This window comes from Eretmochelys imbricata, chromosome 6, assembly GCF_965152235.1.
Source record: "Eretmochelys imbricata isolate rEreImb1 chromosome 6, rEreImb1.hap1, whole genome shotgun sequence".
NCBI classification, from domain to species: Eukaryota; Metazoa; Chordata; order Testudines; family Cheloniidae; genus Eretmochelys; species Eretmochelys imbricata.
Window position 1 is genome coordinate 104,509,784 of NC_135577.1, and position 26,041 is coordinate 104,535,824.

General features: G+C 43.5%; 1 protein-coding gene across 1 annotated transcript in view; it reads right to left on the minus strand.

Annotated features, from left to right (window-relative positions):
* Nucleotides 1-6,704, minus strand: part of ASB2 (ankyrin repeat and SOCS box containing 2) — a 28,713-nt gene extending 22,009 nt beyond the window's left edge. Inside the window, exons 1-3 of the mRNA XM_077820415.1 lie at nucleotides 6,451-6,704; nucleotides 4,623-4,715; nucleotides 1,594-1,760 (exon numbers count right to left, since the gene is read on the minus strand). Coding sequence (XP_077676541.1) covers nucleotides 1,594-1,760; nucleotides 4,623-4,715; nucleotides 6,451-6,704 — 514 coding nt within the window. The remainder of the gene's footprint in view (nucleotides 1-1,593; nucleotides 1,761-4,622; nucleotides 4,716-6,450) is intronic.
* Nucleotides 6,705-26,041: the final 19,337 nt, after the last annotated feature.

Genomic DNA, 26,041 nt, shown 5'->3' on the forward strand with positions numbered 1-26,041 from the left:
GTGAAACACCAAATCTGAACAATCCTGAGCTTTGGGGGAAGTTTGGCTATGAAGCCAAATCTGGATGTAAATTCAGGCCCCTCTCTAGACCATCATCTCTGGTGGGGTAGTCCAGGACCCAAAGGGGTGGAAAATTTACCATGTTACTGCACAGAGTGTCTGCAGTCCAGCTTCTCTCACTGAGGGGCTCATAACCAATCAGCACAAGCGGCAAAGGTGACTGGCACTGGATAGGAGCAAGATGTGGCCAACGTATTCCCTGAGAACAGGATGACTCAGTGCAGCCCTTGGGCATACTCTGCTGGTGAGGCTCCAGTGAAGTCCGAGCCACAATGTAAAGCTGCCATGCCCCAGTGGAAAGCCTGGGGAAGGGTGATGATGCTGTCTTCAGCGGGAGGGGAGGCAGAGGATGGGAGTCTGCATGAGGATCAGAAAGGTGCAACTTGTATCTGCCAGTGCTGGCGGTGCCATTTATTGGATGAAATAGAAATAAACCGGAAGGGTTAGAGCATAAGCCAGTGCACCCCAGAGCAGTGCTCCTACTGACCATGGGTATGTAGCATGCCCTTTGACTTGACATCTTGGAGCATAGTGTTTAGATCCATGTGTTGTGATGCCCAAAATCTGTGCTCTGCATTTTCTTTTTCGAGGCACTTTAACCCTTCAAAATCCTTCAGGGTCCCTCCCCTCACCCCAAATAAACAAAGTCAAAGTAGGTTGAGAACATCCTGTAGATTGACTATAAAATAGGTTAGAGAATAATAGGTCGGACACTAAATTAGGTTAAAATGTTAGAAATGTAGGTTGACTATAGCAACTGGTGATTCAAAAAGCAATTGAGCAACTGTTCTCCAATGGGAACTTGAAACCAAAAGTAAACCAGTAGCCCCATTATTAACTATTAGCAAACAGAGGCCAGGCCAGATCTTGAGCTGGAGTATATTGGTGTAGTTCCTCTGACTTCTCTGGAATTACATTGATTTACACCAGCTCAGGCTCTAGACCACTATTTTATACCCTAAGAAACCAGATAATATGGGGCAAGCCTACATCAACCCAGAATAGCGACAGATATCAATCAGCACTTAAGATCTTAACTGTTGTTTATTATGTACAGACTGCAAGCTGCTTATTCAAATAGGTGAAATTCATACACATGTACAAAGCTTGAGTAAAGGGTCTTTTTGCAAGGAACTGAACAAAGGTTGGTGCGATGTATTAAAACTCTGTTAAAATTGTAGCTTGTCACTTTAAATTTCAGGATTTTTCCTGATCCTGCTTGCAGTCTGTAGGAAAGTGTGTGATCTGGGCCTAGCAGCACTCAGTCTGCAGCCAGCTAGCCTACAGTCAGATGGAGTGAGCTGTGCCTCTCTGTTTCAGGGAGCAGCCTGCTTTGTCCCCCTGTGGTTTTAGGTTCTTGTGTGTTATCTAAGAAATAAAGTAGTGTTACAAGTGCAACCTTTCAGCAAGAGTATTAATCTGTCTCTGTGTGTATGCCGTGAACAGAACATGGGAGTGGTTATATTTTCTTCTTTTTGGCTGATATTTTTAGTTTTTCTTCCATTTGTAATCAGCTGTTTTTATTTTACTAACCTCTTTGCAACACTTTCAGGCAGCCTTCTTGGCCATAGTAGGCAGCTTCGTGCAGTGGTAGCCAACCATCCTTGTTAGGTTCGGAAAGGTTCTTCCCTGATTTCATCATATTGAGCAAGGCACTTTCATCTCCTTCCTTGATTGCTTCCACTACAGGATCCAGCTCTCTTTAAAACAATGTTGAAAACCAATGACATTTTGCAGCATTACAGTAAAGCTTTTTTTTTTTTTTTAAACCAAGACGGTTTAAAGCCTAGAGCCCACATATGCAAACTCAAATGGCAAGATTTTGGTGGCTCTGGGGTGCACTGGCTGCAATGGACACTAGCTCTATAGTACTATCTGATTGTACTCCCATGTACTGCTTTCCTCTAAAAGGTAACTTGGGATGGTCAAACCTGTCCAGAAACCTCTTCCCAATGCTTTGCTCCAAACTCACACCTAACCTGCACCAAACTTTTCTGAGGTTTGCACAAGTTTGCTTAATTGTGTAAAAGAAATGAGCCCAGAAGTAGAAACGCTGAAATACCATGAGGGATTATTCTTGTGGAAAGCAGAAAGTGCTGGGAACCTCACAAGAGAGCCTCTTCTGAGAAGACAGCTGGTCCAGTTTCTAAGAAGTCAGCAATGTAGTTCAGATCAATCCCTGAACCTTTGTGTAAAGATCTGAAATCACGTCCATTGAGTTAAGGAGGGGAAGAGAAAAGCTGTTCACCCCAATGAAACTCCAAACACAACACAGTAAGGATTAGGTATTAAAAAATGCTCAGTTTCCACTTAGGCACCAAAATAAGTGGCCAGATTTTCCAAATGTTGAGTGCCTTTGAAAATCTGTCTGTAGGAATCACAATGGGAGCTGCTGAATGCAGGACAGTTGTGAAAAACCGGTCCTTTTTAAAATATTTATATGGTATCTGAGCTCTTGAAAATCTGCCCCTTAGCTCTTTAGAAAATCCCTAAAGGCACCTTCCTGAAAACCCCTCACCCAGGTGAGTAGTCTTCATTCCCATGAGTTGTTCTTTGAATAAAAACTACTGGTGTCAGTAAGGGGTTTGCTGGACCAGGCCCTAGATGCACTAGCCAAGCAGACTCCACTGCAGCACAGAAAGTTTAATGAGTGTCTCATTGGAGCCCTTGTGTGATTGGCCGGCAGCACAGCTGGTCAGTATAAAAGAATAGGTTTCAGAGTAGCAGCCATGTTAGTCTGTATTTGCAAAAAGAAAAGGAGTACTTGTGGCACCTTAGAGACTAACCAATTTATTTGAGCATAAGCTTTCGTGAGCTACAGCTCACTTCATCGGATGCATACTGTGGAAAGTACAGAAGATGTTTTTATAGACCATGAAAAAATGGGTGTTTATCACTACAAAAGGTTTTCTCTTCCTCCCACCCCCAGACATTCTTGTTAAACCCTGGATTTGTGCTGGAAATGGCCCACCTTGATTATCATACACATTGTAAGGAGAGTGATCACTTTTGATAAGCTATTACCAGCAGGAGAGTGGGGTGTGGGGGGAAAGAAAACCTTTTGTAGTGATAAACACCCATTTTTTCATGGTCTGTGTGTATAAAAACATCTTCTGTACTTTCCACAGTATGCATCCGATGAAGTGAGCTGTAGCTCACGAAAGCTTATGCTCAGATAAATTGCTTAGTCTCTAAGGTGCCACAAGTACTCCTTTTCTTTTTATAAAAGAATAAACACTCTGCTGCTTGGTTTCTGTCAGAAACAGGACAACTTCTGCAGCAGGAGCAGGAAGGAAGCGGGCAGTTTAAAAAAAAACCCTGAATCTTGTGAACTGCTCAGACTAGTTACTGCATCTCTAAGGCAGGTAGCAGGCGGCTGAATTCCCACTGCAAGAGCGATTCGGGATGGGGTCTATTCTGAGTAGTCCAGAGCAGGTGGGCTGGAGCACAAATGGTACAGGAAGCATCTTCTCTTCCCAGCACCCCATTCAGGCCCCAGGCAGAATGATGCTACTGGCTCTCCCTGAGCATATGGGGGTTCGTAAGGGCATGGCCAGCTTAACTGGGGGTGTGATCAAGGCTCCCACACATACACATACCCAGTCACATTCCTGCTAGCACCCACAAGCAGGTAGGCAGGGTAATTTAGGTTGCCTCTTTCTGCAGTGAGTGCTCAGTGCACTCTCCTCAACACATCCTCGCAGGCATTGTGACATGCAGACACCATGCAAGTGGTCTCACTCCCCCCAGCACTTTCACAGGAGTATGGGCACAGTTTGGTCCCCTCCCCCTGCTACATCTTCCCTGTTTGATCTCTCTATCTAACCTATCCAGCAGTTTTCCCCAACAGTACCTGTACTCAGCCAAGCACGATTACGCTCTTTCACAAGGAAGAAGTCCAGCCTGCAATGGCAGCTTCCCCCTTAGGGTCAGAGCCACAGCCTGTGAGGAGGAACACCACAGCCCCTCTTGAGAGCGTGGGAGAGGACATGTACCCCTGCACATAGGAGCCCTGTACAGTGAACAGATGAGGCTCAAGCTGTCCTGAACACATTGACCAAGCGCATTGATAAGGATCAGGCTTCTTCACTCAGATTTGATGCCCTTTGACATGTTTATGTTCCTGTTTCCTAGGCTCGAACTCTGAACTTCATGATGCAGTTAAAAATAACACCCGCCTGATTCCGTTGTGATTGCGACATGGAAGCCAGTGTGTATAAATAAACCACAACACACACATCCCTTTTCCTCTCTCCCCTGTCATCTCACAGATGTCTAGGGACCCACAGAAGCCTGCACATGTGCAGTAGAGTGCAGGGAGCCGTAGGGCTGAATAGCCCAGGAGTGACTGAGTGTGTGTAGAGGGCTCATGCGGGCAGGAGAGGGCAGGCAGGGTGGACAAGGGAGGAAATGAATAAGATTCCCTCAGGCAGTACTATGCATTCCTCCCAACACACATAACGCCACAACCCCCGCCACCCAAAGGCCTCCAGCTGGCGAGTGAGGGCAGACAGACAACAAGGCTAATTTGGAGCAAGACACAGCGAGACGGAGACACTTACACAGGCTGGGGGGTGATGAACAGGCTGCCGTTGTACCTTCGTCTGACCCCCCAAGATGACCCTGGAGCTTGGCCTCCGGACTGGGCTGCCAACCTGGAGTAGCGATGGCACGAATGAAATAAAGAGAAATACTCTGCATATGAGAAGCAGGTCATTTTCAGGCCCCTTAATAAAGGCAGGAGCCAAAAGAGACACACAGAGAGAAGGAGCCTGCCGCCGGGGCTTTGAATGAAAGCAGATGGCCACGGCTTGCTCTGTGCAGAACTCAGCTGCTCTCTCAGCTCTGAATTATTTTTGGCCCACTGAGGAAGTGTCAGGGGATTTGAATGACCATATAAGACAAAAATGAGGTTAACCCCCCCACACTACACAGGAGGAAGATACAGAGCTAGATGACATTCTTCACCTCAAGGAAAGGAGGATCTGAGAGCACAGTCAGATGAGGAAGCCTGGTGAGGGGCTGAAATAGGGTCATTAGCACTGTGCATTCAGCAATGGGCCTCATGCCGGACCTTACCCTACCAAGGTCCAAAGCCAGCTAAAGACCTGGGGCCACAAACCTTCGTGCAGGCTCCCATACCTGCCTAGTAATAGGGTGGGCAGGCTGTGCCCTTGCAGAGCACAGGAGCTCTAACACTGCTGAGCTCAGGCAGAGGTGGGAGAGCATCAGTCAGTGTGCAAAGCAGCAGATGATGTCCTGTGCTAAAATCAGCAGGAGGCAAGGGACCCTTCGGAGCGCAGGGCCAAAGCTGACAGATCTGCCCTGAAGCTGCCCCATATCAGATCCCCACTTCAGACACTAAGCAACATGACCAAGCCACACAACAGGTCTTATATCAGGCGCCGTACAGAAGTACCTCCACCAGATCTTGTAACACTACAATCACAGTGGGTACAATCCTGGCCCCATTTAAATGAATGGAAATTTTGCCAGGATTTCACTCTGTGTATATAAAACACCCATGACACCCATCACATTGTTTGGGGGCCTGTAATAAATGTGGCGTCATAAGATTACAATTACAGCTGTCAAAAATACACAAAATATATACAAATTGTTGTTCTTTTGCAGGGTTTGAAACACACCTTTTATTTTTTGATTATTTGGATTTTTTTAATGACCTTTTCCATCTTTTTTGAGAATTTTTCATTTTTAAAAATGAAAATCACAAATGTTTGCTTTTTAAAACAGCAGGTTCCTGTAACCCAGTGGGCTGCTTAGGCATTGGCACCGAGCGCGACATTGTGTGGTAAGAGGGGTCTGCCTAGACGTGGAGTTACTCGGGTGCACCTGGGGGTACATGAGCTCAGAATTTGTGCCGAAGTCAACAAAAGCAATACGTTTGTGACATCTCAGTCGTGTTTACAGCCGTGTGTTTTATATACGTAGTTTGGTTCTTTTGTGTGTGTGTGTGGGGGGGAAATCAGAACCATTCCACATTTTTTCATAAAAATTCTGCAAGCCTCACCTGACTAGAACTAACTCAGGAAAGCACTCTGCTCCCTGCGGCGTGATGAGGCTGCCACCTGAGTGAGGTCTCTTTCGGTAAGAAAAGGTTGCAGGACTGGTCCAGTGTTTTGCAAAGATCCACAACTTTTAGCCGACATTCGGGCCCGAGGTCTAATCTAATTGACAGTGGTGTCAGGCCAGAGTAATGCCGCTGACTCCAGTGGACCTACCCCAGCGGCAATGAGATCAGAAGCTGACCACTGTAAATTAATTACAAACTGGTCTGTTAAACGCGTTTCCGTGCTGGTCTATAAACCTGTTTAGAAAGCCATTTTCCACTGTGGGCTTTGTGACAGCTCCAGCCACTCACACACTCACCTGTGCCAAGGATAAATCTGGTTTGGTGGGTTATGAGAGCAAGGACGAGTCAACGTAGGTGGCTCTCCAGGGGCTGTCATGACCGATTTCTGATGACTCTGGGCAGCTGACTGACCTGAGGGATCTTCTGTCAAGCTCTGTTCTATGGCCAGCTGAATAAGCTCGTCTTCACTCATGCTACTGTACAGACTGTACTCTTCATGACCTATTGTTTTTCTCTGGGTGTTTGTTGTGGCCGTGATCTTTGTAGCCATCCTCTGCTTGCCTAGTATCAGGGGATAAGAAGAAACTGTAAAAATCAAAATCTTGAAAATGTGCAAGTGACGTTCAACCATCTTGTGTCCAGGGTCAGATCTGCCCCTTGACTTATACTGACCAGAGTCCTTAGCATATTTTCAGTCGAGGAGAAAACACATTTTAATGAATCCACTAGAAGCGACATTTAAATTTAATGGGCTTGATTTCTTTTTTTCTCTTTTAGCCCTCTTATAATAATTGCACCTCGCGGACCCAGCTAATTTATCTCTTGCTAAATGGGAGAAGTTACAAATGAGTAAAGCAGACTTTCTTCTGCTTCCTTCAGGTGAGGGCACCTCTGGGCAATAAGATGTAGTGGAAATGCCCCAAGGGATTAAGAAAACACTGTCAGTTTAAAAATGAATCAAAGAAAACATTCACATGTCCCCCCTCTGTGTTACTCTTACTTGTCTTTGATTATTGAAGATGAAAGTTGCTGGGCCAGATCCCCAGATGGTGTAAAGCAAGATAACTGTTGATTTCCATGGAGTTAATCCCATTTACACTAGCTGAGGAGCTGGCCTGCCATGCCCTTTTCACCCTTTAGGCTATTAGGTTACTTTCTGTAGTGCACTCAGCTTGAACAACAAAAAAGATACTGGTCAGTTTCACTTCTGCACATCTGCTTCCTCTCCTGATAGCAGCACTTCTGCAGGCCCATGTTCCCATTGATCACCCACCCCTAGCCTGTGCTAAATCCCTGGCTTTTCAGGGCCGTGCAGACACAAGGGCTGATTCTCTGCTGCCCCCACACCTTGTGCACTCATTTACACGTGTGCAAAGAGGGTGTAAAACGCTACCCAATTGGAATGGCAGTGATTGATGCCTGCTTTGCATTCACTCTCTGCAGGTACGGTATATGAGACTATACAAGGCGCTGACTGGTGGACAATTGGGCTCAAAGAGCTCAAATTCATTTCACATATCCACTTGGATGGGAGCATGCTGTACAGTGTGTCTTCCACCCTGTCTCCTTCCTTCCTCAAATGTACACTAAGCCCCAACATTAAAACCACCCGTGTGTCTCCCATAGGATTTGGGGGAGGGGGAAGAAAGGAGCATGCAGCGGGGACAGCATTCCTCCTTCTGGCACTAGCAGAGGAGTGAATATGACTCCTAGATAATCACCTGTTTGGGAGAAATAATGAGAGGTTGCATTTAAAGAAAGAAAAAAATCTGATGGGCTTGCAGAAGTGCCCTGTTGGTTAATCCTTAAAGGCAGGTCGCTACCCTCCCAAGATGCTTAAAAGCAGCTTACTGGGAGTGGGAGAGACTCAGGAAGGGGCTCCTTAGAGGAAGTAATGCACAAGGCTGAAAAAGCAAACAGCTGGTTAATGCTGCTACTCTAGTGGAAATGACTTCGCTAGCAATGGGGTTTCTAATAGCGAAACAAGAGCCAGGTGCAACTGTGCCAAAAGAGAACTTCTGATATGGGGTGACCAGACAGCAAGTGTGAAAAATCGGGACAGCGGTGGGGGGTAATAGGCGCCTATATAAGAAAAAGCCCTAATATCAGGACTGTCCCTATAAAATAGGGACATCTGGTCACCCTGTTCTGATAGCTGAAAGCTGGTGAGTCCCTTTTCCTTGCACTGAGTCTCATTGGTGCAGATGTCCATCAGCTCTGCAGGATCCATGAGGGCCTCTCATTAGGGCTATTACGTTGCGTCCCTTTTTAGGTGCTCTCCTGGCTGTTCGATTGCAACCGACTTTTCCCAAGTATTTTGTAGGCCGCCATAAGCAAAATAACGGGCTCGCTCAAAATTGGGGTGAGGAGTCACATTTGTAAAGCTAAGGAGGACTTGAGGCACCTTAGAGACTAACAAATTTATCTGCGCATAAGCTTTTGTGAGCTACAGCTCATTTCATCGGATGCATTCCACTGAATGGAATGTCCCTATTCCACTGAATGTATCCGATGAAGTGAGCTGTAGCTCACGAAAGCTTATGCTCAAATAAATTTGTTAGTCTCTAAGGTGCCACAAGTCCTCCTTTTCTTTTTGCGTATACAGACTAACACGGCTGCTACTTTGTAAAGCTGTGTGCAAGGTCTAACAGAAGAGAAAAGCCTGGGTTCTTGGGAGAGATGTCAGGCACTGACAGGCTTGTAGCATTTGTACTGCTCTAAGCACACTGGGAAATGCCCACCCCTCTTGCCCCAGAGTCTCTCTTTCACGCACATACTGTAGGGAGCCATATAACCTTTTGTTGCTCTAGACCACCATTCATTCCCAATCACTCTAGGTGTCTGTACCAGTTTCCTAGGCTAAGAACTCTGCTCTGCCAGCCCCCTGTGTAACTGTGCACTCTCCATTTCGATCTCTGGATCACTAGACTGCAGCTAGAGGAGAACATAACCCTCTGGTAGGGGTTATGGCAAGTACAGATGCATAGAATGTGAGCAGCAGTGGTGCATCAGAGCCAGGCACACAGGCATATCACTATGGTCCCAGGAACTTAAAGTATTTCATGTTCCAGCTACAATATGTTACCACTGCTCTAAGCAACCTTTATAGACTTTGTCTGTAGGGCAGAGGAGACAGCCCTGATGCTCGATTTTACAGTGGCGGAGGGATATGTCAAAATCGGTGAAGACAGTCTCCATTCATATTTCCATTGAGACGTGGGATGTTTTCTCTGATTACCATTAAATTTAAGAGCCTGAGTAAAACCTACAAAAGCAAGGAAATGTGGATTTAAGGACTCACCTTTATTCTCATTTATCCTGCTGTGCGAAGTTCCACAGGGTATATAACACATGTGATTACTGCCTGCATTGATCTCAGCCTCCAAGCACCACAAAAGCAAAAGAGGGAAAGTTAAGGGCGGAGAGTTACCCTTGATTTTGTATGTATTCGATCATGCTGGGAGTGGTAATCTGACTATTAAGGAGTACAATATGCAAGCTGTACCCCACAACAGTTGTCTAAGTAAAAGGTTGGAGGCTTGAAGTTCTTCAACCCTGTTTTATGCCAGATCTTACAAGGCTGATATTTGATTATTGTCTTCAGTGATAGCTGGCACACAGGCAGTGACAGCCTTAGGACAGTGCTATGACCCCTGTGCATCCAAGGGATCTGTGCCAAGCCACCAAACAGCTGACAGCTGCAGGAACAGAGCCACAGTGGCCCTACCTCCCTTCTCAGCCACTCTGTTACCTATCCATGCTTTGACATTAGTGCCACAGACAAGTCAAGTACCATGACACAGACCTCCCCCAATGGCTCTCTTTGCCCCGGGCTAGTTGAACTCCTGACATGTTGATCTGCTGTTTTACACTCCATCATCCACTGTACTTGCTTGGCGGCTGGTGTCTGTGTGCTGTGGATGTATGGAGACCGCATTGTCTGACTGTACATGGCAAAGTAGCTGGATGGCATTTTGTATGATAGAAAGCCTCATACAACCTAGACATGAAGGTAATTTCTTAGTGTCCTTCTCCCCCTTTTTCTTTTGTTTCATCACCTGCAGAGTGTGTAATGGGGGGTATATGGGATCATGAATTTTGGGATGGCTCTTATTTTCTCTCTTGCGTCTTCTGTATGGGTTAAGCAATCCCACCCACTTGCAAAAAAATCCATATTGATGCTCTCCGCTTATCTAAATATTATGACAAGAGTCCCAGCGAGTGCAGAAACAACAGCATTGGCAGCGGCTCCAACCACTGACTCATCCTGCAGAGAGAAATGGTATGGGGCCCAAAATAGAGAGAGTTTTTTTACTAGTAAGTCATGTTTCTCTCATCGAACTCGCAGGACCAAGGATGAGGGAGCCAAAGCCAAATTCCTGACTTCTAGGAATTTTCAGACAGGCTCGAAGTAACAGAAAGCTGTGGACATTCTGATTCCTTACTGACGAGAGTCCAGATTTGATTCTCACTCATTCTCTGCTAATGGGTCTCTCTTTTCATGCACATCCAGGGCTCTGACAGCAAGGTCACATTTTTACCGGACAACTGCACTCTAAAGCAGAGGTGTCATCATAACCAAACAAGTAGGCGCTTTTGATCCTGCGTCACAAGTTATATTGTCCTTGCTAAACAAATAAATAACAATAAACAATCCCAAATCACCATGACCCAGAGCTAAGTAACGTGACTAGATGCTGGGGCCCTTCAGAGCGGGAGGTGGAAGGAATCCTTTTTTTCCATTCAACTTCAGCAAAAGGGTTGGAATAGGCTCCATATCATGCCTCTTTTGCGAGAATCATCATAGCATTGGATGTTCCAACCCCAGCCTGCCCCAAATGCTGCCTGTCACCATCCTGCCCCCAGAGAGTTAGCTCTGGCACAAACAGTGTGCATGATCTGCTGTGTAGACATGCTGCTCTACTCATGTAGAGGAATCATGCCAATTCAGCTGTGTCAGGGGCCCTCTGCACCCACAGCATATGGGTAGTATATGGGTAGGGTTTGGGCCCAGAAGGCTCTGCATAACTCCACTCCACATAACTCCATTCCTTCTCTCTTTTGCTCTCTTATCTTCTTCCTCCCCCTCTGACTCCCATTGCTCAGACAGACCCACCCCTTCCATCTGCTGCCCCCTCTGCATCTTTCTCAAGCTCCTGTCTGTGGCCAAGGGTTTCAGGCATGGGTGCCTCAAGTTAGGCTACTATTGTCCTTATGTAGGCACCTCAGTGAGTGTCTGGAATTACAAAAGGCATCCCTAGTTTTGAAAATCTTGGCCCACATGCCTGTCCTCATGATGTGCCTTATGTTTAGAACAGTCTCCCTGTTTTGTGCACCAGCAAATGACCACCTTCATCCACATCCTGCCTGGACACACACTTCTCCTGAGGACTAGTTAAGCAAGAATCCACCAAAGATAGAAAACAAAACTGCTCCATTTTAAGACTGGGCAACAGGTGTATCAGAACTAAGTCTGCTGAGGCAAGAAGCAGGCCTTCCTCTCTCTTTCTACAGACTGGAGCCAACCTGCAGTCTACTGCCGCACAAGAGCTGGTAAGTTACTGTTCCCTCTCACAATGCTTTTCTGATATGTAGCTGAGCTGCCTTAATTTAGTGGTGAGCTACCAAAATGACCTTATGAATGCCCCCTATAAACTGAATATTCCACATCCATTGCAAGGGAAATTAGTGCCATCAAAACTTTTTGTGGCTAGGAATGGTTGAACCAGTTTAGTTAAAGTAAGAATCAACTCAAGCCATCTCTTCATATTGAAAATGAATCTTGCTTGTAGGTTTCAAACTACTGGTTTAACTGTTAAAATGACTACATTTTATTTGGATTTGAACTTCTGAATGTCCCCTGAATTCTCAAGCAATACTGAGAATCTCACAAGAGCCTATGCTCACGCAATTATGATGAACCTATTGTGCCTGATAGGAACAGAATCTGAACGTTGAGGCGTTTTGCCCATCACTATTCATTACCAAAACCCTTTGCCTCTATTCTGAATTGCTGCATTACTGATCTCTTCTTTCATTGTACCATTTTGCTCACTGTGCTATAATTTAATATCTCAGTCTAACAAGATCCTCCTGGGTTTTAATTCACAGCCATCTCCACGTAGGGTCTGCTCCTGCACTTTCAGCACAGGCAGAGTTCCCCCTTGCTAAGTATTCTTCTTCTTTTTATTGGATTGACTTCAATGAAAGTTTGTCTAAGTAAGGCATAGAAGATCAGACCCATAATGTACATGGATATGTTACGCATAAACAGAGACAAAAGTACATGGTAAGGAATGAAGTGCTAACATTGTAGGCCAGGTCATGACTTCCTTCTTTGCATAAGTGAGCAGTTATGTATGAGTAGTCCCACCGAAATCAAGGTTGCTACTCATGTGAGTAACTGCTCACCAATGTGAGTAAAAACTCACCATCTGCCTCTGTGGAAAAAACCATGGACAACTGTAGTTATTATTATTATAGGACTGTATGCTCTTTGGAGCAGAGACCTCCTTTTTGTTGTGTGTGTGTGTAGTGGCTGGCAAAATGGGGCCCTGATCCCTGAGTGGGTCCTCTAGCCACTACCCAATGCAAATAAATAATATTAGTATAGGGAATAAAAAGTTGGTCATTAACTTCTTGAACCACCGTTCAGTACAATTAGTGACTAAGTATGACAATTTATATGAAATGACAAGTCGCCTCTGAACGCACCTCCCATAAAACATAATGTATCAAGACAGCCAGTCCCTGTTCAAAAGACTCAGGAAAGCAGCATTGCAGCTTACTGTTAGAAAAGGTGATAGTAGGTCAAGGATAATGAAGAGGTCATTAAAGGAGCAGTGGAGGGGATCTTGCCTTAGCACTGATTTCACTCTGCTCAACTTGTAGGTAGATACAGAACTTCAGTTTCTTTGGTTTATGCTTCATTAAATGGCATTGATCATGCTGACAACAACAACAAGATTAAGAGACTCCAAATGAAAGAGTTAAGGAGGATTTCTTGGCTTACTGTTTCTTTTTCTCTTAGTTTTTAAGGCCCCAATTCAGCAAACACTTCCACACATACTTAACTTTACATATGAAGTTAACAGGATTGCTCATATGTGCAAAGTTATGTATGTCCTTCAGTCTTTGCAGGGTCGAGGCCATTACTTGTGCCTTTAGGTCTTCATGTTTTGGGCCAGATCCTCAGATGGGGTTGAAGTCTATCGAGCTACGCTGATTTACACCAGTTGGGAATCTGGCTTTTTTTTTTTTTTTTTTGGTAAGTTGCCAGTCAAACCTCTGCAATTTTCCGAGTAAATTATGGCAGTTTACTGCTAAGGATATCGTGGGCTTTTTAAACAATGAAAAGATTTTCCATTTGAAACCATGCAGAATTACCGTGTTTAGAGGGAAAACAAATAATGTAGGGCAGCAGCAGCAGCAGCAGCAGCCAAGTATACTTTTGCAATAACGGTTGATGCAAGCCGGTCAAGTTATAGCATGATGCAGAATAAAGCAACTATAGGCTTCCAGATGGAACTTTCCAGGTAAACAAATCCATTTCAGCCCCAGCTGTCAGAACATGTCTAACTGTTTATGAAGTAAGCTTGGCATATCTCACAATGCCGTCAAACCATGAGTCTGCACAAACTCTTTGATGCAAAGGGTTTATTTCTTACCAAACTGGATCCCAGTACAGAGTTAAGTGCAATAACAACTTCAGAGATATAAGTGAAGGGAACCATTTGCTAATATCATTTTGCTAGTTTACTCTATACCTGGTACACTGCATTCACTTTACAGTACCTTAAATATGTCACAACAACATCAGCAACTATCTTTCCATGTGCCTTAGAAACAAGACATGCAAACATTCCAAGTGCACATTCTGTGTAAAGGAAAAGTAAATAAACTATGCAGCTATGATTCTTTCCAACCATTTCCAAATTAAATTTAACTGATGAGCGTTTTAAAAAAAGTCTTGGTTAGTTTACAAAATATTATAGGAGGAAGTTTTTTCACAACCCCATAACACGTCAATAGATTCTGCATAAGATAAGTAAATTTAAAGCATGCACAGTTGCATTACCGGATGGTTTCTGAAACAAAACAATAATGCTGCAAAGAGTTCTCTCCTTGGGTAAGTCTCAGTACAGAAAATCCCCTTTAGTATTCATCTCTTGCCTTTCCCTGGGTGCGCTGATCTACTGCAGGGCAGCTTTGAAATGCTCTCACTGTGAAGCCTGTAGTTTATTTCTGGATCACCCCATGATCAAGGATTACCAGCCAAAATATAAGTTGTTCTGAATCTCAGATTTCCTGCTGGAAGATGCACTGGAGAAACTTTTACCCATCCTAAAGTTCTTCTTTGTTGCTTTAATTTGTAGAACTTCATTTCATCAAGCATCCTGTAGCTAAATGACACAAGGTTGACCTTTCTATTACATCATTCTTTATTGTCCTTGACAAGTAGACCATATATGGATATCTTTCTGAAACTTAAAGGGAAAAGAGAAATTGCAATATATTTTTGATATAAAGTATGCGGTCCTGGAGGGTTTCATTTATTTTTGGGGAAAGGTGCAGGCAGATTTTCTACTGGAGCTGCTTTTGCTGCAGCTGCTGCTGCATAAACAGAATAGGGCAAACATGACAGTGGGTGCTGGCTGAGGTTTTACAGTGGTTAATGTATTTTAAGGCTACTCGAATTCATGGAGCCCGAGTCTTTAGAACTTCCAAGATATCACAGAAGCACTTGTGAAACAATCCCACACATGATTCCATAAACATTTACTATAGAGAAAGAACTGCTCTAAATAGCATGTGAACATGAAGGAAAGTCCCATTCCCTTGACAGCTTAAGGCCAGTGTATGTGCCATGGTGGTCATATACCTCATGGTGACCTTTAGAGAAGTTGCTCAAGGAGTAGATAATATGGATCCAGGTGGAGTCTAAAAGAAGACCAGGTGGACTGAAAATAACTAGACATGGGTGACCTGCCCCTTTAGGGCCTGGGAAACCTAAGGCCAGTCAGTCTCATTCAGTTAGCCCCACCCTGCCACACCTGGGCAGGATGTGGGCCTTAAAAGGAAGAATGCTGACCAGTAAGAGGCTGACTAGGGAGGAGTGGAGAATGAATGCTCTAACCTGAGGGCTGGCTGAGGAAGAGATCCAGAGGTGAACAGGGAGTCTTGTCACTGGAAGACCTGAGGGAAAACAGGTGTGACTGTTAGGCTTCCCCAGGCCCTTGGCAGAAGAAACCTAAGTGTGAAATCAGCTGATACCAATACTCCTTCTCCCAGCACTTACCATATTGGTGCCATGAGCGAAATGGAGGGCAAGCTCATGGTGGGTGGCCCTTTCCTTCATTTGTCAACACCTTGTTGAGCCTCAGCCTGGTCGCAGAGCATAAATACCCATCACACTAATGCTCAATAAGGTGGCCTTAGATGGAGCCACCCTAGTAATATTCCTTCATCTATTCAGTTACTTTCAGTCTACCTGCTCTTCTTTTAGATGCTTTCTGCATCAGAGGTACCCCTTCTTTGTTCCTTCTCCTTGACCAGCTTGCTCTGGTGTGATGCAGATGGCCATCTCATCATGCATCCTCCTTCTAAGCTGCTGTCTGGTGAATGTTCTGTCCTTCACGACTGCGTGATGTTAGAGCAATTCTTATTTTCAGACCACATTTAAGGTATTCCACCACTAATGCTGGCAGTCAAAGAAGCAATTGCTGCAGTGACCTCCTAGGGTGTGAACCTTGCACACCTTTGACAATCATCTCAGCAATCCCTTCTCCACCTTTAAGCATACCCTAAAACCTTCTCTGAGTTAGTTTTAATTATAACCACTGTTCATTTAACATGTAGAGCCTTTCCTCTTCTTTTTCTTTTCCTCTGTAAAACTGCCCTGCTGCTTGTTTCTCAGGCTCTGACCCTGTCATCAGATCTACTTGGCTGTGTGGAGTCCCACTGAGTTGAATGAAACTATTCATGCACTTAGTCAAGCTCGTGCCTAACCGCTTGGCTGAATTGGGGCCAGAGTGCTCAGGACCTTGCAGGATTAAGCATTTAATTAGAAAATGGCATTGGGGCCAGATTCTGGTCCCAAGATCCACAGGAGAAAAGGACTTTCCATGTACCAGTGTCTTCTTCCTGCAGAAACGGGGCAGCACTGCCTCCATGGCACTGTCCTACCTTCCCCCATGCACCTTGTGGAAGATGCACTATGGGTCCTGGGGTCTGTGAGGGGTGAGGCAGTGGGAAAGGGATAGGGGTGGAGCAAGGCAGGTTAGGACATGTATCATCCCCCATCAGAGCTGTGCTGCCTTGGCATGCAGGAAGGATGACCCATAAGGGATACAGAGCTGGTGCAGAGGTACAGGGCCTCTCAAAGCTGGTTGTGGACTGCCACAGATTCCCTTTGATCCATGCAGATCCCAGAGGACCTGTGGAGCTTGTTGGCCAATGGCACTATTGTAAAGAACACTTAGCTTCCTCCCAGGTGGGTTCATGAGGGACAGGACAGTGGGACTCATAGATCCATTGCCCAAGAGATGGGCCAAAACTGGCAGCAGTTAGAACTTTCTGAGAGAACCCTCTTGCAGAACAGCGGTAGGAATAATGGCTTTGAAAATGTGTCTACTAGTATGTAAAAATGTATTCACCTTTAGGTTATTTTTTTAATGTAGCATTTATGTCTTCCTGTTAGGCTCCTTTGACCAGCATACATTGAGTAATGCAATTTTTCTGCAGTTTGTCAGCAGTGACCTTTCCTGCTATCACTAGAACCACCCTGTACACAAGTTAGGAGCCCCCATTTTGCATCCTGGATAAATACTCATAAAAGAGAGAACTCTGCAGCCTGTGCAGATATTCACAGTTGTATAAAGGGTATTTGCTTTACTTAAAAGCATCCAGTACAGCTGATTGCTGAAGGCAGGATACTGGAGTATGTGTACCATTTGTTTGATCTGGTATGGTAGTTCCTTAGAGTTTTCCCATAATGAAGCATGATTTTATAACTAAAGCTTAGGACTGGGCATCAGGAGATCTGGGTTCTATTCCCAGATACCACTGACTCTCTTTGAAGCCTTGTGCAGCCACTTAAGTTCTCTGTGCCTCAGTTTCCCCACTTCCAAATGGAAATAATGGCTCTAACTTACCTCATAAGGATGTGTAGGGCTCAGTCCTGACATCTCACTGATGTGAAGCCAATAGGACTATTTACCTGAGGGAAAACTGTTTTTGTATCCTTGGATGGAGCTCCTCTGGAAGTTTGAAGTATTAGTTGCTGAAGTACTAATGTACAGAAATACATTTTATTTATTTTTCAATAAAGCAAAGCTGTAAGTCTGCTACAACACATCCAAAGCATAGTAACAATCATGATTGTAGAAGAAGTGTTTATATTTTTCCCAAAGACGCATCCAGTTGTGCATCTTAATTTAATACTTAATTCCAAGAGATTACAAAATGTCACCAGCAAAAATAAATATAAAATGCGATGTCATTTTCTGGGAATGCTTTCAGACTCGGATGCTGCACATTAATATCTGTTTTCTCTTTACTCAGAAAAACACTATTATAAGCCAGCTCACTGTGGCTATGGGAAGTGGATTAGGGTCTCATGAATGGGTCACATAAAGGGAAAACTGAGTTTGAGGAAAGAGGAAGAGAGGAGACCCTGTGAAAACTTGGTAAATAAAAAAAAAGCAGGTTCCTTTTCCTACTTCCTCAAAAGTAGCCAGCAGAAGTTTCTAAATGCCTCTTTAACCTTTGCTTCAGCTTTACATTTGCTTGCAAGCTCACCTTCCCTTTGTTTTAACTAATCAGCTCTTCAGTTCCCTTAGGCCTTGTTTCTCAGCAGGATCCTCTACTGTGGATGCAGCTAAGACTAGTGCAGAAACCAAATTTGTGCATGCAAGCCAGTGAGACTAGAAACTGATTCTACGTTTGGAGTCAGAAAATAGAAATATTTTTGCTGTCTCATGATTAGAAATCTTCATGTGCAAATGAGTATGAACGCATCATGTATGCTATCCTTTCAGTAGTGGAATGGTATTAATGATGCCTAAACTCGAGAGTTTGGATCAGATGAATTCAGACACCATCGAGAAAGCAAGAACATATTGAATAGATGCAACAGACTAACTGTGTCTGATGGATACTGTAATTCCAATAGGCAACCTAACCACTTCATTTCAGCTGGCCATTCAGACATGGTAGTTCTCTAGCAAATGCAGAAAGTGGGCGCTGAAAAGACACATGGAATATGAGATGCAAGAAGATCCAGTTAATGGGATCTCTTACATTATGCATTTGCAGAGCAGCTGTTTAATTAGGTTTTCTGCCTGACCTGAATTTCTTATGGCAGATTTAGTCACAGCATTTACCACAATATCTTCTAAGCTATAGTCCATGGTGATATTCTATTGGTTACCTGGAGCGTGACACTGTTCATGGGTAACACAGAGCTCTTCTAAACTTTGGCTTAGTCTTTAGGTGCAATGCATTATGGGTGTTGTAGTTCATTGAGAAAATGTGTAATGCATGCATTCTCATATTTTACAGTCATCTTTATCAAAATCTGGTGCCAATTCCTGCTTCCATGGATGTCAATGTCACAACTCCCATTGGTTTCAATGGGGAGAGGGATTCTGCTATTAACTGATATTTGGTGTGCCTGCAATATTTCACTACCATCACACACTCTCAAAGATAACCAGCAAACTCCAGTGCGTCTCTCCCACCCCACACTCACCCACCAATCCTGATCCCTTTCAAAGAAAAAGCAAACGATTTTCAATAGACCTACATTTTGTTTTAGATGGCTTTTTATTTGATACCATCTGGCAAATACCTGCCTTCTATTTGATGCCTCAGCACTTACACACCCTGTAACCAAATTCTTAATTTAAAAACATTGTTTACACCATACATTTCAATTTTCACATTTAGAGTTATAGTAGCAAAAAATGCCAACCAATAAAATACACTGAAGTGCACTTGTGAAAGAGGAGAAACGCGTACACTCAGTGTTTATGCAGTGCTTTGCACTGACGGACCCTAACAACAGGGAAAGGAGACTATTATTAGCTCAACATTGTAGCTGGGGGAAAGGAAGGCAGAAGGGTGAAGGGCAGAGCTGCAGAAGGAGTCAGTGTTAGAGCTAGGACTAGATCTCAGGAGCTCCTAGCTTCAATTTCTGTAGAACAGACCATTCTTCTCTCCACACACACACATGCTGCTACTAAAACTCCATCCAACTAGCAAGGGGACAAGAATTTCAATAGATGAAGGTTTCAATTTCTTCCCATAGCAAGAATGGGCTGAGAAGTGATTGCTTTGGCCATGCTTATATGATGGTGACAATAAGCCAGCAGCACTTTAGTATGTGGGTACTGGGTGATGTTGGTAGCTGTGATATACAGGAGGTCAGACTAAATTATCTGATGGTCCCTTCTGGCCTGAAATTCTATGACACTTCTAATAAAAAAGATGTGAGATATCGAATATGCCAAGGTCTGGGTAATTGCTAAGGTGTGATGTCTACAGAATATATTATTTCTTGGTGGCTCTGCTATCTAAGACCCTGATGCTGCAAAGTCCTTCCAACCCCAATCAACTCAGAATTAGAGCTGGTGATTTTTCAGTTCACTGGGAATTTCAAAAAAAATTGAAAAAAATATTCATTTCTGGTTGAATGAAATGTTTTATATTGACAAAACGGAAACGTTTCATTTTGATGTAAACCATTTTTGATTTGTTGCTACATTTTTTTAAAAAAACAGTCATTTTGAATGAAAAAACAAATGTTTTATTTCCAAAATGTCAATGAAATGTTTTGGTTTTTTTTTCAGAAATATTTTTCAACAGCAGCAATTTGGTGAAATTGCCATGAATTTGCAAAATGCTTTGGTGTTGCTGAATCTGCTTCCCCCCCTCCCCCCCCCCAAAAAAAGTTTCTCAGACTATACTAGTTTTAAGACTCAAGTTTCCTCTCACCTTAATGTGAAATCAGTGTACGTCCTATGATTTGAGTGGAATGGCTTCTGATTTATTTTGGTGTGTTTTAGAGCCTACTGCCTCAGAGATTCAGCATAGTGGCCGAGCGTGCTATATCCACTTTTGCATAGGGACTTCTTTCTGAATCTCAGTTACAGTCCAGAGGGAGTCCTCACTTCTTTGGAGATAGCATATTAGCACCAAGGGGAACAACAAATATATAAGCTCTTCAGCACCATTTTAGCTGCTTGCTGACTCAGGCTGGACCTGACAGCCAATAAACCTTGGAGGAATCTGCAGTTATTACAGTCTCAGCCTCTCTCTGCAAATATCATCAGAAGGTCAAGTACACAGACTCAAAATGAAAAGGGACTAAAGTACAGGAGAATATGTAATCATAATGCACAATGAATAAAACCTCCATGACTATGTAAACAAAGACATGTTCCTTTTACTTGGGTAAACATCACCTTTCTGCTATTCTTTGTTGGGCAAATATCATTTATATTTTATAAGGAGATTTATCAGGAGTTCTAGTGAAAGGTTTGTTCTTTTCCTTGACCTTTCAGAAACAGAAGCTGAAGACCCATTATTAGAGGGAAGGATGAGGGCAAGAATGGCAATATGTTCCACATCATTCTACTACATACAATGAACATAATGGCCAAAGCCACTGTTTCTGAATCACTGCCCTAATGGAGATATCCTACAGAATGTGACAGAAAATGATTTTTTGATCACATTTTTAAACCAGTCTACAGAAAGCTATAGTAGGAATGTGCTTCTCTATTAAACCCCAATAGGCTGGCTTAAAATTTGACAGAAAGGATATCAGTCTCTACTAAATTTTATAGTTTGTTGAGATATTTATATGGTACCCTGTAGAATTTCTATAGAATTCTGTTGGTTTACTCTCTATTAATTTTTATAGGACGTTTCCCTAAAAGAATAAGGCAGCTGACCCTACAGAGTCAGTTTTCAGAGGTCCTGAGAACCAAAATGTAGGTGTACCTTTGATCTTATAAGGAGATATTTATCCCTAATTGCCTATACTGAGTGGTGGGAATGGGAGCTAACTCTGGCCCTTAGTGGCCCCTATCCATGCTAGTGACTAGCGTGGCTACTTGGAGGCAGATCAAAAAGTATCCTTTCAGTAGTCTTTTTAACTCAAGCTGTAGAATTTAATAGAGAATCACACCTGTGGTATATTGAAAACTGTTAGAATTGCAAGCTATCCCTTTAAGAGTGTGGGTGAGTTCTCTGTTGTGAAAGTGAAGTGTGTGATCTGGGGGTCTCAGTCAGGAAGGAGCCAATTCAGAAAAAGGTGGGCTGAGCTTTGCCTTTCTGCCTTAAGGAGCAGCCTGCTTTGTCTCTCTATTGTTGGTTACTGTGTGTTATTGTTCTGGATTCTAAGAAATGAATTAGTTTTACATTGCAACCTTCCAGCAAGAGTATTTGATGTTATTTAACGTTTCTGTTTATAGGCCATGAGTATAACAATTCCCCTGCTCTAGATTTCTAGAGACAAGTTTCAAAAATCCTACAGAAACCTCATTCTTTAGGGCTGTGATTTGGAAGTTCTGTTTTCAACTGTTCCATCCACTGTGTATAGTAGGACTATGTGTGACTTTTTACTGTCAATCTTGCCTTCCCCTTCTTTCAATGACATGAAAATAGGTCTGCTGCATACCAGATCTGCTTTCCTTCAAATTCCTAAGGGTCAGAAAAAATTATTGTTGAAGTCAATAGCAGGGCTGGCCTTACTATGAGGCGAACTGAGGTGCCTGCCTCAGGTGCCAGACTGTGTGTGTGTGGGGGGGAGGGATGCCACTAGGACCCAGAGTTTCAAAGTTTTCTCCCAAGCGAGAGGGTATGGGGGCATCATTTGAGCTCCCCGCCTCAGGTGCCAAAATGTTGTGGGCCAGCCTGGTCAATAGGAGAGGCATCCACCTAAAGTCACAATCCAGCAAAGCTGATAAGCATGTCCTTAACCGTAAGCATGTGAGTAGCTTCATGGAATTCAATTGGAACTACTCACATGCTCAGACTAAGCATATGATGAAGGGCTTTTTTGGATTGGGGCCTCATTGAGGGCAGAACTGGGCCCTCTGTATGTATAATATGGGGAGAAAAAGGAGAACCATGCAGGACAGTTGTGTAGTCATGTCACTTAATGCACTTCTAGAAGGCACTCTCATACTATGGTGAAGAGAGCTGTAAAAGGAATAGAACAGCATATGCTGAAGGACAATGCACTGTCATCTCTATTTACTCACTGCTGTACAGCCAAATTGAAATGTGTCTAATTTCATCATTTAAAGTCCAGTCCAAATGAAGTCTAATTACAACCACTGAGAAAGTTTAGACATTCTCCTCCAACTACTTTGTTTATGGATGAGAAGGTAAGAAGGATTTTATTTCTCTTCTAAATGCAAATCATAATGCAACAGGTTTGTTTTGCAGGGCTGACATTTAATTGTTTGCCCTATATCTCTCAAGAGGAGTTAAATTTAGCATAAGTGTCTGGACAGAATGTCATCTGACACTAGTGTATGTCTGTTGCACAACGTGCCATGGAACGAGTAAAATTTAATTTAGTTAAAAATAACTGTATGCTTACCTCGTAATTTGGCAGGCTCCTGGATTTTATCCACTGCAATGATCAACAGACGGTACAATAATGAGACACAAATATGCAAGGGGACAAGATTGATTAATAAACTCAAGAAAACATAACCTCCCCCCTTTTCTTTCCTATATTAATTCAGTCTCCCTGTTTAGATAAATACTAAATATAATTCCATAGTCATTTCTTTAGAAGCAGGCGGACTCTTTTAAACATATTTGTATTGTCACAGTGGGGCTTGGCCCCTTTAAGGGGAGATGGGCTTGCTCAAAGAGAATAGGCCGATCTCAGCCACCTCTGAGTAACTACCTTGGTGATTGACTAATGAGTACCTGGACTTGAAAGGCTACCAGAGCTCATTTGAAAAGAGGAGCTCCTAGAGAAGCCTGCCTGCCAGCTGACCTCTCCAAACCTGTCGGTGGAATGACTGGGTACGGAGAAGGGGCAAGCAGGGAGACTGTTTGAGTGCTTGCCTACTCAGGGACATCAAACGCACACCTTTAGTTAATTTGGATTATTTTTTCTTGAAGTGGGTTAGTTAAACTGCATTAAATTCATGTGTGAACACCCTCATACAGAATTCAAGTGGCCTTAATTTGATTTAGTTTAATTCCTATCCCTATTCTGTAAATAGCCAGATTCTTCTGCCCTTGCTCATACTGTATAGCAGATTATTACACATGTGGTTCCCTTAATTTCTGCGTGACTAGCTGTGGAGTAAGGTACTACATGGTCTGACTGAAGGTAGTAGAATCTGCTCACCAAATACATTTACAACTGGCCCCCAGCTTTGTTTTAGTTGTATTTAGAGTCCTCTTAGCCCTCCAGGGAAAACTCAAAAACAGAAAAGATTGTTGCACAAATGGCAAAAGTACCCAAACCATGTTATGGACAAGAGTAAAACAGGCACAAAAACATACACTAATGCTGAAGTATCAACCCTGAAATGTCTTGACTTGTGTCATACTCTTAATATTTTAATAAACTCAGGGTCTTTTTTCCATTTGAGCTGCCAACAGACCACTGTGTCTTGTCCAAACACATGAGGTAAGCAAGATCGGGACTTCATCTGGCCTTGGCTAGACAACAATAGATGCCACAGACAGTAGTACTGGTGACACACTTCTATCATCCACTATCCGTCTATCCATTTGTGGTATTTTTAAGGCACCTACTCCTATCATCTTGGTACTTAAAAATTGTTCCTTCTAAGTCAATATTTAGCCAATGGCCCTGCTTCATGCTGAGGGTCCTTTTGCTCCTACAAGTACTGGGGTAGATCCACAGCGGGTGTAAATTGTCTTGGTTTCATTGAAATTGATACCAGCTGAGGATCTGCCCCACGATCTTTAGAAGAAAGCTGAAATCTCTGGCCGCTTGTTGCCTTTAAGCAGCCTGTGGCCCTTTTGGAGGACTAGAGATAAATAATGTGGATGAATAAATTCTGCTTGCCAACATTCCCTCGGCAGCGTGTGATAAATGCATTTTTCTTCACTAACTAAAACCCAGTTGTGACCTACAGCACAGTTGGTAAAGAATGGCTGCTATGCTCTGTCCCAAAGAAGGCTCCGTTTCAATAGTGTATAAAGTGGTCCCAGTACATCTGTTTACGCCAGGTATTTCCCAGGCACCCATCACAGTGGTATCTATATACGAGTCTAAGCTCAGCATCTAATAGTGCTTCTGGATGGTGTATGCTCGGGACATATTATGGGTATAAGCAGCATGTGAGGTGCTATAAGAACATCAGAGAATGTGGTGACGGAGTGTGTGGAATTTAGTAGCTTCCACGTGGCTGCTGAGAAAGGAAAGGTTTTTGTTTCAAGGGATTAGAAACTGGATATAGGGACTCTCTAGGTTCCCAGGCCAAATCCAGCCTAGCACTGATCAGACGTTGCTGCCATCTGAAAGCTGTACAGTAGCCTATGAGAGATACATTTGGAGGTCCCAATCCAGATAGCAATGGATAGATGCTCACATCACAAAAACCGTCACAACTGCACGAATTGGACCCTTTTGGGTGAGCTCAGCAGAAAGGCCTGCTTCATATGTAGAGTGGATCCTTCAAGGTCAGAGCTGAAGTTACCAAGTCACTGCTAGGATGTTTATATTGTCCATGCTGTGCCTGTTTTATAGATACTAGAAGACTTTGCTTTTTGGGGCTGTGAGGACAGCACATTTCATGAGCACTTAAATCATGCAAAAATGGCTTTTGTTTTTGTTATAACTTAAGTACTCTAGTCATGTTCGCACTGCGTGTGTGTGTGCGTGTGTGTATAGATAGATATTAATCTCTTGCCTAGTTAAATTACCTGTTTTTCAGTTACATAGGAATTGCCAGATTGGATCAAACCCAAGGTCCATCTAGTCTGGTATCCTGTCTCTGACACTGGCCAACACCAGATGCTTCAGAGGAAGGTGCAAGAAACCACACATTAGGCAGATGTGGGATAAATCTGATTCCCCCTGCCCCAGGAATGTCTCCTCTTTAACCTAATATTTTGAGCAGGGGTTGGCAACCTTTGGTACGCTGCCCATTAGGGTAATCTGAAGGCAGGCTGCGAGACATTTTGTTTACATTGACAATCTGCAGGCAGTCCCCCCCGCCCCGCCCTCCCACAGCTCCCAGTGGCTGCTGTTCACCGTTGCCGGCCAATGAATACCCTAATAATATCTCAGAAAGGCAGCCTGGACAGAGACCCACTAATGTTACAGCAGCACCTCCTTATCCATGTTTTTCATTTTGTAGTGTATAATCAGAACCAAAGCTCTTACGTTATAAAAAGAAAATCTCTAGATATTTTAAATCAGGATAAAAACATGTCTGTGGTTATTGGTTCAGTGTTTAGGTGAGCTGGAGTGTTTCATAATCATGTCTATTTGCTTTTGATTTAAAAGAAAAAAACAAGCAACCAAAAAGCTGTAACAGAAACCACTGGAGCCTTTGGAGGACACGGAACCTGGCATGTGACATGAGCATTGCCTTTTGTAACCTTAACCCATCCCACATGCTTGGTGTCAGTACTAAAGATCAGTCCAGTGCTGCTGGGTTTCACTCTTGTGTTACAGGCCATTAGGGCCAAATTTTGCTTTCCGTTACATTAGGGCAGATCCTGTGAAATTAGTGGGGTTGCACTAGAATAACTGAGAACAACATTTGGTCTACAGATTGCATAGAAGATCAATGGAAACACAAATACAGTCCCCTTTTGATTAACTAGAAGCTACATACATAAATACTCAAAATAAGAATAGTCCCCTAACCG